At 49.1% G+C, this 11946-nt stretch overlaps 1 protein-coding gene across 4 annotated transcripts in view; it reads left to right on the forward strand.

Moving 5' to 3' along the window:
* Positions 1-8957, forward strand: part of ERCC6 (ERCC excision repair 6, chromatin remodeling factor) — a 34903-nt gene extending 25946 nt beyond the window's left edge. For all 4 annotated transcript variants that reach the window (XM_039347657.1, XM_039347661.1, XM_039347659.1 and 1 more), the window contains 10 exons: positions 204-299; positions 1788-2006; positions 2234-2344; positions 2782-2901; positions 3180-3274; positions 3681-3826; positions 3917-4486; positions 5817-5994; positions 7140-7245; positions 8294-8957. In XM_039347657.1, coding sequence (XP_039203591.1) covers positions 204-299; positions 1788-2006; positions 2234-2344; positions 2782-2901; positions 3180-3274; positions 3681-3826; positions 3917-4486; positions 5817-5994; positions 7140-7245; positions 8294-8722 — 2070 coding nt within the window. In that variant the 3' untranslated portion in view covers positions 8723-8957. The remainder of the gene's footprint in view (positions 1-203; positions 300-1787; positions 2007-2233; positions 2345-2781; positions 2902-3179; positions 3275-3680; positions 3827-3916; positions 4487-5816; positions 5995-7139; positions 7246-8293) is intronic.
* The last annotated feature ends 2989 nt before the right edge of the window (positions 8958-11946 follow it).

Consider the following 11946-nt stretch of genomic DNA (forward strand, 5'->3'; position numbering starts at 1 on the left):
AAGTCGGGCCTGACATATTGTGAGTTCTGGCAGGCCAGCCGAGGCGTTCGGAGATTGGCACCACGGAGACGCTGATCCCAGTCACGAAAGCCACAATTTGTAAACTCTGGGAGAGGATTAGCGTTTGTCGTTTTATTGCTTTAAGTCCATGTTGGCTTATAGTACGATGTGAGTATAGTAATTTCTTCAATGTCTCTGTTTAGGTATTATTTTGTCGCTTGACGGCTGAACAGCAACAACTTTACAAAACATTTATTGATTCCAAAGAAGTCTATCAGATTCTCAACAGAGAAATGCAGGTAAAATGCAGTAAAGTAACCAATTTAAGAGGTTACCCAAAGAAAAGTGTTGATGTTATTGCCATTTGCAGTAGAACAAATTAAAGGCCGGAGCTTGAAGAAAAAGTAAATGGAACTAATTTAAACTAACACTGTTCGCTGTCTGACCTTTCTGTCCTCTTCATTCGGGGTTCAGGCCTGGACCTGGGACATGAATGGCACGGGTTGCTCTCACCAGCGACCCACAGCGGGATTTGGACACCCGACCTTCCTGCCCCCTTAACCTCTTTGAAGGGCTTCGAAGGGTCCCTCTCAGTCTCTAAGGAAGGAAGGAAGGAAGGAGATGTCACTCCTTCCTGAGTGGACAGTCCACTCAGTAGCCAGGGCAGGAAAGGTTGAGTTCCAAGATGTGTGTGTGTGTGTGTGTGTGTGTGTGTGTGTGTGTGTGTGTGTGTGTGTAGGTGTAGGAAAGGTCACCAGACAATATGGGACACACTGCCATTAATACGAGAGTGATGCCCAGCTGCCCATCTCCCTCCAAACTGAACCGATTATGGGACAGGCGTCTTAATGTGCTACCTGGAGGCCGTGAGGATCCGGGGGGGAGAAACAGGTTAACCCTGATAATCAGCAAGACAGACAGGATGGCTGTTAATTCAGAGGCCGACTGAATCTAAGATGGTGCCATCTTTGCAACATGAGGATCGTGTTCCCCCCCAAAGCAGCTGGTCCACATTGGGAAGTTCTTCTGAAGTGGGAGAAGGTGGGAGCCGTGAGCAAGAGAGAATTGCCAGCTGCAGCTAATTACTCTGCATTAGGCCAGCTCGTTCCAGGGCTTCAGGCTCCAGCCGGACACCGGAGTTCCTCCTTCCCAGGTCCGGCTCTCTTCCTGCCTGGGGCATGAAGGCCAACTGGATGACCTTGGAGGAGCCATCCAGGCACACCTTGTTTGCTCTTTTTCATTTACTTCCAGTACACACATTTCCATCAAGATCGTTTGCGTCTTCGCTACCTTTTAAAACTTTTATCTGTTTCTCAGTCTCTTTCATTATGTTGTCTTCAATGGTCGGTTTCTCTATAAAATGTATAAGTTTCTACCTGCATTTTTCCTGGAGGACTCGTTTTCTTAGATAACATTCAGGTAGTACTTTAAAGTATACAGAATTTTGTCACGTATTAATTATTTTTTTTAACAAACCTGCAAGGCACATTTCATAATCTCAGGGTGTGTGTCGTGTGTTTTGTGTACAGAACTTACTCAGAGCTTCTGCAGGAGTCGGGATTTGCCCACTGACTTTGCCTTTCAGGTGTTACTTGGGGGACATATATGCCCTTCTGTGGGCAGAGTTTTGATACTGATATGGCACTCAGCAGATAAACCCCACCTGTCTCCTGGGGCTCTGATCAGAACTGTTTTCGGAATCATTATTTGTAAATGGATGTATAACCCCTCTGTCAGTCAGATAGGGCTCCATAATAGGGCTTTGCTCGGCTGTGTTTCCTATGCAGATTTTCCCTGGACTGATAGCCCTGAGAAAAATCTGCAACCATCCAGATATCTTTTCTGGTGGACCTAAGATCCTGAAGGGGACCCCCGAGGAAGACTTGAGCGAAGAAGACCAGTTTGGATTCTGGAAGCGTTCTGGGAAGCTGATCGTCGTGGAGTCTCTGCTGAAAATCTGGCACCGGCAGGGCCACCGGCTGCTGCTCTTCACCCAGTCCAGGCAGGTCAGTGTCAAGAGACGAGACGGCTGGCAGGTTTGGAACTCAGGATTGGCCACGGTGTAAGTGCATTGGGATAGCTGCGTGGCTGGAGGCCTCTTTTGTGCAAAAAGGCACTTGGCTTCATGGAGCTGCCCTCTGTTTGAGGCAGGCCAGAGCTGCTTCCCATCCTGGGTGCTGCTAAAGGCCGTAATGAGAGACCCCTGTGGGGGGTTTTCCCTTCCATGCTGCAGATGCTGCACATCCTGGAAGTGTTTTTGAAGCAAAGGAACTACTCCTACCTCAAAATGGATGGCACCACCACAGTGGCCTCCAGGCAGCCTCTTATTGCCAGATTCAATGAGGTGAGGAATTTGCGGTGAGGCCTCGGCGTAAGCTGCGTATACGTTTGATCAGAGTTAACCCCAACCGATCCGAACCAGTTAGCGGCAAATGCCCAGAGTTGTAAGATTTGCTAGTACCGTATTCCAAACACTTTATGCTCAAAATTCCCCATATATGGGGGCCTGTTCCAGGTAAGGCTCTGGGTTTTCTCTTCTTGGTCATCCTCTGTATCGGAGGCTTCTGCCCCTTTTTGTTGAGGTTTGTCTTATCCAATCCGTGATTGAAATAATGGGCAATAAAATTACATAGCGTGGAAACATCGATGCCCGCATCCCTAAGCTTGAAAAGAAACGCGAGACTCGCCTCCCGCTTGCGCTCCACTCCTTGAAAGGCGGAGGGTGTGATGGATCTTCGAAGGACGTTTCCTAGGGATGCTGTGTCTTGAAAATCTTTGCAGGATGCGTCCATCTTTGTCTTTCTCCTGACTACTCGAGTTGGTGGGCTTGGGATTAACCTGACAGGGGCCGACCGGGTGATCATCTATGACCCTGACTGGAATCCCAGCACAGACACTCAGGTGGGTCACTGGAGAAGAACCGTACCTTTAACAAAAGCGTGTTTTCATTGAGCCATTAAATGATTTTGAACAGCCCCACCTTCCCGTAGTCAAGGGGAAATAAAAGAACCCCGAGGGTTTAGCTGGAAAGCACGCTTCCCAACTGTTGGAGGGCCACCCCTGGAAAGTGGGGACGAGCGTTTGGAGCCCTGGGAGCCGTGTTCACCCTAGCAGCAACCCTGCCTGGTCCTTCTTTGCCCTCTGAAGGGGGCCTTGCCAAGCTGGTGTCCGTGTTCTAGGCCCGGGAACGCGCGTGGAGGATCGGCCAGACCCGAGATGTGACTGTGTACCGGCTTCTCACTGCAGGGACCATTGAAGAAAAGATCTACCACAGGTCGGTGCGAGGCGGCTGCTGGGCTCCTCTGCTGCCCTTCTTTCTGCCGGGTGTCGGTTTGAGAATCTGGATCCAGCCGCTTCTCCTCTTTGGGTTGCGTGGCCCAGGCCCCCCTCTGTCCTTGGCAGGGAGGACGAAACACTTATTGCAGTTGATGGTTTGATTGCAACCGCGGAACCCTTTTGAGTTACAGTTGCAGTAGACAAAAGACGGTTATTAAAAATGGAGCGTAATTCTGAATTTAAGCATAGCAAGAAGTGTTCTAAGTTCCTGAGATCTTTTACATGTCTGTAGTGGAATTGTCCATGTGTGTGTGAGAGAGAGAGAATAGATATAGCAGGAAAAATGTGTCAAGTTTTGAACAGAGAACATGTGTGTCCCTGATCACAAAATGTTGCTTTCCCAGGCAAATATTCAAACAGTTTCTAACGAACAGAATCCTGAAAGACCCAAAGCAGAGGCGTTTCTTCAAGTCCAATGACCTCTACGAGCTCTTCACCCTGAGCGCCCCGGACGGAGCCCAGGGGACAGAGACCAGCGCCCTCTTTGCAGGTGTGTTGCACCAGGGCAGGTGCGCTCGCCTAATAACACGTGCAGGGAGAGGCGTGAGCAGACGGTGACTGTTTGTGTGATGCCTTTCAGGAACCGGCTCTGATATTCCAGCACCGAAGCGGCCGTTGAAGCGTCGCAACGCCAACGGTTCTGGATTTTCCAGAAGGCCCCATGCAAAGCCGACCTCCGGGCAGTCCAATTCCTTCTTGGCAAGAAAACATGAAAATGCGCCCCTTGCAGCAGGGGAGTCGTTGGTCGAGGGAAGCTCAGCGCTGTCCCCTTGTCCTCTTCCAAAAGACCCTGCCCACATTCCCACTGCCAGTGCGGATTTGCTCCTGGGGACAGGAGAGGAGCCCTCGGGGCTGGGGGAGAGGCCGGGCCGAGGAGGAGGAGGCACATCGGAGGAGGGGAAGGGCCGGGAGAGGCCAGGCTCCGGGGGACAGCAGGGCGGCCGTCGGCCCGGGGAGCCAACCTCCACCCCGGGGCCTCGCAAGGGCAAACGGAAGAGGCCCAAAGGTTCTCGGGGTGCCAGATTCGAGGGGGTGCCAATTCCTCACCTGGTGAAGCAGAGAAAGTACCAGAAAGAAGATTGTGAAGCGGGACTGCGAGAGCCAAAGAAAAGCGATGATTACGTTTTGGAGAAGCTTTTCAAAAAATCAGGTAACTTTCTTCCGTTGTGCTATTTTGTTTAAAAATAATTCCAAATGTGACAGAGATCCAAATAATTTATTTCAGTTTATTTTTCCATAAAAATAGTTGCTGATAGATACAGACACAGCAGGGAAATAATTACAGTCTGGATGAGTTTGTGCACGTTTGTTTATTACTTTCTGCCTTTCACTCAGGAGCTGGAAAGGAGAAACTACGGCTCTCCTTCCTCCTACCCCCCCCCCACCCCCGATCGTGTCCAGTCGCAAGGACTGAGGGTTCTAAAACACATACTGTATATTAAAAATCAAAGGAGAAAGTGGACATCCTTGTTTAATGTATTGATAGAGCGAAAGTAGATGAAACCATTAACCTTTGCTTTAGATTTCGGGGTTACATGCAAGATCTGGACTCGTTTTATAAATCCTTTAGGAAATCCAATGAAGTGATTGTAGCACATGCCAACTTATCCTGTAGGGTTTATCAGGATGTTTTTCTGCGTGAGGCAACTGGGTCTTCCTTATTCATTCAAGCAGTCACATCCACCACCAGCTGAAAGTCACCTGATCCAGGTCTAGCTTTCATAAACCCCACTTGATTGTTTGAATCACAGAAGAAACCCTGCTTTTTAATCTTCAGGAGAACCTTGGCCAATATGGACCACAGATGGGCAGCTCCCCCTCCCTCTTCACCCCCCTCTTGAAGAGGGAGAGGGCCTTGGCCCCCCTCCCCTCTCCCGGGGCTTCACACATCCTCCCTGAGTTCTCAAAAATTACACAATTCCAGGCAGCAGTTGTGGAATCACCTCTACCGGTTTCTTTGGGAGCCTAGAGGGCGATCGATCTGGCCCTGGACGGTGGGATTGATTTAAATTAGCTAGCATTAATGCAAATATCGAACTGCCCCACTTGACATCTCTCTCCAACCCACCCAGAGAAACTAATATCCTCTCCAGAATAGCGAATCGGTCAAGGCAAGAAAGTCAGCCATGCACCCACCCGTGCATCAGGGTTCGTTGTGCGTCTCAGTGTTTCTCAGCCTTGGCCACCTGAAGAAGCCTGGACTTCAACTCCCAGAATTCCCCAGCCAAGGAGATACTGGCCGGGACAGATTGTGGCATTCTCCACATTTTGTCCTGGGACAGTTACTGGTTTTATTTTTGGCAGTCTATGGGCAGGGCCCCCTTGTCTAGAAGCGAGGAAGCCAGTTGAAGCGGGTCGGCTATGGCCTGGCACTTCTAGGCCAGCGGTTGAGTCTCACGGGCAGAGCGCCTCCTGCTCGCGCCCAGGCGAAGGGAAGGGGGGAGATGGGGGTTCTGACTCCTAACTCCTTCCTCTCCCAGGAATACACAGCGTGATGAAGCATGATGCCATCATGGAAGCTTCCAGTCCAGACTATGTGTTGGTGGAAGCCGAGGCCAGCCGTGTCGCTCAAGACGCCCTCCGAGCCCTGAAGATTTCTCGACAACGATACCGGGGAGCTGCTTCCACGCGGACGGATGACACCCCAGCCGGGTTAAAGTAAGCCTGCTGGCCCTCCTCCCTCCGCGTCCACTACGACGGCACTCCGCTTCATGGACCGGAGAGTCGGTCTCTCTCACAGTGTAATCTTATTTGTTGATCTGCTGCATCCAGGTGCATAACTTTTTCAGAGAGAAAGTGAATAGCCGGCCCTGTTGAGAATCCATGCGTCTTGCTGAAGTGCGCAGATTCTGTATTTTAGCCATTACGAAATAGCTATAGAGCTTCAGTATCTAAAAAGGAAGCTTGGAAAAAATCTACTGATGCCACCTAAAATATTGAAGGACAAGCTACCTTGATGCTCCTTGGCTGTTAGGCGAGAGAAATTTCCCTAATCTCGTTTATCTTTACATTATTTTATGAGATAAATTCTGGTCAGTGACCGTAATAAAAATAACCATTCGTTCATTTTTTTTTTGAGGTAGATAATGTCTTCTTATTTCTTGACTATGTTCATAGGACATGAGAACACTGGCTTGCCAAAAGCTTAAATATTCCCAGTTCCAAATGAATGTTATGTAGAAGTTACAGAATAACAAAATATCAGCGTTAGAAGGGACCTTGGTGTCCTCTAGTCCAACCCCCTGCTGAAACGGGAGACCCCGTACCATTTGAGACCAATGGCTGTCCAGTCTCTTCTTAAAAACCTCCAGTGGTGGAGCACCCACAGCTTCTGGAGGCAAGCGGTTCCCCTGGTTAATTGTTCTCACAGTCAGGAAATTCCTCCTTCGTTGGCTCCTTTCCTTGGTTAGTTTCCATCCGCTGCTTCTTGTTCTGCCCTCAGATGCTTTGGAGAATTGGTGGATCCCCTCCTCTCTGTGGAAGCCCCTCAGATATTGGAAGATTGCTATCATGTCACCCCTAGTTCTTCTCTTCGTTAGGCTAGACAGACTCAATTCCCACAACCATTGATAAAATGTTGTATATTTCTGCATGGGAATGAGATAGAAAAATGGCACTCAGGAAGTGGACAAAAAGGAAGAGACAAGTTAATAGACGTAGTTTGTGGGTAGAGGTCTGCAGGAGGTGTGCATGGGATCAATCTTCCTATATTTTATACAGTATATTATCAGTCTAATGTAAATGTATCTCCTTGTGATGCCATGAGATCAGTTTGTGAAGAATATGTTTCTGGTTAATTTCAGAAGCAGATTTGGACAGAAGAGGAACCCAAATTTCGTGATACCATCTTCTTCCTATGAAGCTTCAGGAAAAAAGTGCAAGTTGAAACATGAGCAGCTCATAGTGAACGTAAGAAGCCCAGTTCTCTTGACAGACAGTCACATCTTGCATGCAAAAGCAGCTGAGCCTGTCCTGCTGATTACAAGTCCCACTGTTGATCTTAGTTTGCATGGCCCCCTTTTGACTTCCACAGGGAGGTGGCACGTTAGAGGCGCCTTTTGATAAATGTGGCTACATCTCATGGATGGCAACTTCTTCATTTTCTTGTCTTTGCTATCAGTATCAACAGGAGGTGTGTTCTTTTTTTTTTCACATGACGCTTGGGCCTCAGTTCTAGTCATGCAGGTTTAAAAGATCCCCAAAACATGTTCCAGAAGGGAGAAGAAATAGGTCCTGGCCACCTTTTCGAAGCAGGTTTCAAGAGCCAGAGATGGTTTTCCATCTCCAGGGTCCTCCCTGTGTAGACACGGGGAGCTTTCCTAGTGGGGTCTGATGCAAGACCTACCTGGGGGTTTAACCTAGAATGCCTTATCAAATCCAAATCACACCTTAAAGGCGTACCTCTAAGTGGAATATATAGATGGGGAGGAAGAAAGAACGGAAAAGGCAAATTCTTCAGTCTGGTTTTCAATCAAGGAATCAAATTGACTCACTATTTCAAGACCCCACCAATTCAGGGGTCTTTTTTTCATAGAAGGATGAACACAACTCCTCTGGTAATTACTTCCATCGTAAAACTATTCTCATTGTTTGGAGGTCATAATGTTCTCCACTTGGCCAAATGAGTGGATTCCCCTTCAGATCCGCATCAGCCGAGGAAGGCCCGGAAGAGCTCTGCTCTAAGCAGCTCACCCGTTTGTGGGAGGGAGGGAGGGAGGGACCTGCAGAACGACTGGCATCTACTCAGTTCAGTTCATTTGTGTTCATTGAAGACTATATCTACGAAAGCGTGCATAAAATTGCAGTTTTGCAGCGTGTGCTTGTCCTGGGTTATAAAGGGGGTTGCCCTGCTGTTTGGATTCAGGCATTGCACAAATCAGGAAAAAAAAACAACTTTTAACGGTTTTAAGTTCTATGATACGAGAATTCCTCCCACCATTTTTGTGTGTTTTCGCAGGAGGGCGAGAGAGAGAGAGGAGGGGAGCAGGCCCGTGGCATCTCTCCCTTGGACGGGGAAGCAGGGGCAGCAGAGGCCTCTCCGAGCGCCTTGGACTCCTCTTCGCTGCTGGCTAGAATGAAGGAGAGGAACCACCTGACTGGATCCCAGCAGAGAGAGGATCCGGCCGAGGGGAGTTTTCAGCACACGATCCGCGGGGCCCCCACAGCCACCGAGCAGGACGAGCTGCTCTCGGATATCCGGAACTTCCTGGCTTTCCAGGCTCAGCTGCAGGGCCAGGCCAGCACTCGGGAAATTCTGCAGGAATTTGGCTCCAAGCTGACCACGGAGCAGTCCTGCATCTTCCGGGAGCTTCTGAGAAACCTCTGCACTTTCCATAGGAGGCCGAGTGGCGAAGGGCTCTGGAAACTCAAACCAGAATTTACATGATCGGGGCTGCCCCCCCCCCCAAGACTCCCTGCTGAGGCTTTTCGGCCGAGCGTCGTGTCTGAGGAGGCTCTTGGGCGCCCTGCCCTGCACACAGGGTGCCGCCAGCCTGACAGGACAGGAGTAGAAGAGGCCAGCTGGACGCTTTCCTTGATTGAACGGAGAGTTCAAGTGGATCTTAAAATGGTTTCCTAGCAAGCTTTCTGGTGAATGATGCAATAAAAATCAGAAGGTCTGAGCTGGGTGCCTAAATGAATAACACCTCAGATAACATTAAAGGGATTAGCCATGTCCATCAACAGTCTTAAGGAAGAATTGTCTTCGGAGCTGAGAAACACCAGCATCCCGTTAAGTGAAAATTCCTATGTCAGGTCACCTGGTTTGGTTGTGAAATTGTAATAACGGCAGACTTCTCAACATTTTGGAGCTACTTACCTGCTAGAGGGATGAATCTATAGATATTTATTCTCAAGAAGAGTTCGTCCTGGTTGCAAAATGAACACAATCGTACCAAGTTGTAGAAAGCAGTAGAAAACCTTGTCTGCTGGGTAGAATGGATCTGTTCTGCCCGTAGTAGTTTCTGGCCAAGGGCCCGTAGTAGTTTCTGGCCACCTTCCCCTTGGCCCTTTTCCCACAGTCTCAGTTGTGAACTCTTAATTATTCAAGCTCCCGATTCTGCTCAGAGGATTGAAAAGGCCTGTCGAGCAGCAGGGAAGAACGGCTGCCATCTCTCGTGTGGTGGACGCCTCTGCTTGCAGAAGCCTTTTCCTATAGCTGTACTCGCCACTGATTCATTCATTCTGCACGGCTGCACGTCTCGAACTATAAGCGGGCAGCCTGCAAGAGTTAAAACAACAAAATAGACAGTTGGCAACTGAGGTTTTCAAAGAATTCAGTACAGATACAATACAGATATTTCAACAAAAATTATTTCGCTAATTCTAGCAGGTGCTCCAACTCTCAAGCCCAGAAACACAGCCGTGTCTTCCGGGCTTTGTGAAAGGCCAGCAGGGTCAGGACCAAACTTACCTCCGGGGCGATGGGGATCCACAGGGCAGGCACGCAACACGGAGCTGGGCAAAGGCTCTCCTGCTCACAGCTGGTGCCCGTCTCAGGCAGGACCCCCAAATCGCACACTTGTCCTGTAAGGCCACCCCCTCCAGAACAGGAGATGGAGAATCCTCAGAAACGGGGTTCTAGAACCCAAAATCCTGTTCTGCCCCATGCAGGACGGCCACAGCGACACTTTGACGGCTCAAGGTGGAGCTGATAAGCCGGGCCCCATCAGCATGTTGATACAGTACTATTATAAATAATATCATAAAGTTTTATTTAGAAGGATTGTTTTTTTTTCAAGCGGTAGCCTTTACAAGAGGGAACCTTAAAAAATAATTACGTTGCTTTCTATAGGACAACAGAGTTCTCATTCAGTGCAGTAGTTTAAGCTGTAAACCCATAAAATACAACAAGCCTCAGTTCTCTTTAATTCTGATTTCCCCTCAGCCTCTTTCGTATTAAGACTTGTAGGAATTTTCTCCTCCATTATCTTGATACGTTTTTCCCCCACCCAGAGAAAATTCCAGAACGCCTGCTAAGGAAGTAGGAAAGGAAGAGGAGAGGGCTGTCCTTCTGTAGGCAGCCAGCCCACTTGCGTTTATCCAGGCCGCATGGATAAAATGAGGCCGGGCAGTTTTAGCACTGCTGTGAACGCTACCAGTTAAACTACCCGGGATGGAGAGGAGAGCGGTTTTGTTACAGGCTGTTCCCATCCCTTTCATCTTAATGAAGCCGCCGGGATTTGAGAACCAGCAAGGATTTCATTAAGAAAAGACTTAGCCAAGTCTTAGCAGAGACTTTGACAGACAAGGGTGTTCAGCAAAACGTCTTCCCATCTTGTGGCAGCGTTTGCAGGCGTTCAGCTGAGGAAGACGGAGTGATGCGCCTCCCGAACGTTCCCTCCTTCACTTTCCTTTCGGATCTTCCTTTCCATTCTTATTTATTTACACTACAGATAAAATAGTACAATTTTATATAAGCTATAGTTAAAAACCAGGTTAGAATCCAGGGCAAAGGGCAAAGGGAGTGCCTTTAGCCCACAAGTAACCGCTCTCATCCCCCTCCCCCCCAAGAGATGCCTGGTGCTCTTGGACCCCCCCCCCCCCAAGGCTAGTTGGCAGGGCCAGGTCTTAGCCCGGAGAGTGGGTGCCTGCCTTCGCCCTGCCCTGCCTTCCCCAAGAATAAATGTTTCTCTCTCCCTCTCAACTTTCTGAATGTGACACAGGACTTTCAGAAACAAGAAACACAGTATTATGGTGTGTTGCAGCCATCCAGAGGTTTAAAGTGACCGCCACCAATTGTCAGTCCCTGTCATTGCAAGAATCTCGTCTTTTCAGCTGGCATCTGGTGATTCATGAAGCCTCCATAACATTTACATTCAAGCACTAACAACTGACTGATAGGATTCTCCTTCTCGGCACACACAGACACACATTTAAGTCTGAATAAGTTCCTTATTTATAAAAACAAAAACAGCACGCTCATCAAACAGCATCTCTTGGGCCCAAGGAGGCCTGCCGGAGGAGGGCCTGCTCTTCAGCCTGGCCCTGATCCAGATTTTCACTAGTGGCTGGGACGAAGGAATAAAGAATTTGCAGCTGACACAACATCCGGTCTGATGCAAGACAGAAGTAGTCAAAATTCCTTCAATCGGTTAAAAACACTGGGCACAAATAACACGATTAAATTCGGTGGGAAAAAGTTCTGCGGTCCTCCACGAAGGAGAATCCAAAGCAGAGACTTAGGACAGGGACGCCTCGCTCAGTGGCCTACGTGAAAAGGATCTGGAGCTGGTCGACCGAGAGCCGGACGTGAGTCCACAGTGTGAATATACAGTGTCTAATCAAGGATAATGTGCAATTAACAATGGGGCCGTGTTTAATCAAGGATGATTTGTGATTGGCATCCATGGGGCTGAATGTAATTAAGGACAAGCCTGCGCGACAAGCGTCCATTTACACAGCCAAGGCAGGAGAGAAGGCGGGGGAAAGGGGGGTGGGCTGGCGACCCGAGGCTCTTCTCGCCCACCAGGCTGACCAGGAGGGTGCAAACCTCTGCCCGGAGGGTGCAAAACCCACCCTGGACTTGGGGGGGGGTCGTTCCTGTGGGGTCGGAGTGGCTGTAGAGCTGGACTTGTAGTCTGGTCTCTGAAAATGGGTTTATGACTGTGC

The sequence above is a fragment of the Crotalus tigris genome, unplaced genomic scaffold (genome assembly GCF_016545835.1).
Source record: "Crotalus tigris isolate CLP2741 ecotype Arizona unplaced genomic scaffold, ASM1654583v1 scf7180000018097.2503214, whole genome shotgun sequence".
NCBI lineage: Eukaryota > Metazoa > Chordata > Lepidosauria > Squamata > Viperidae > Crotalus > Crotalus tigris.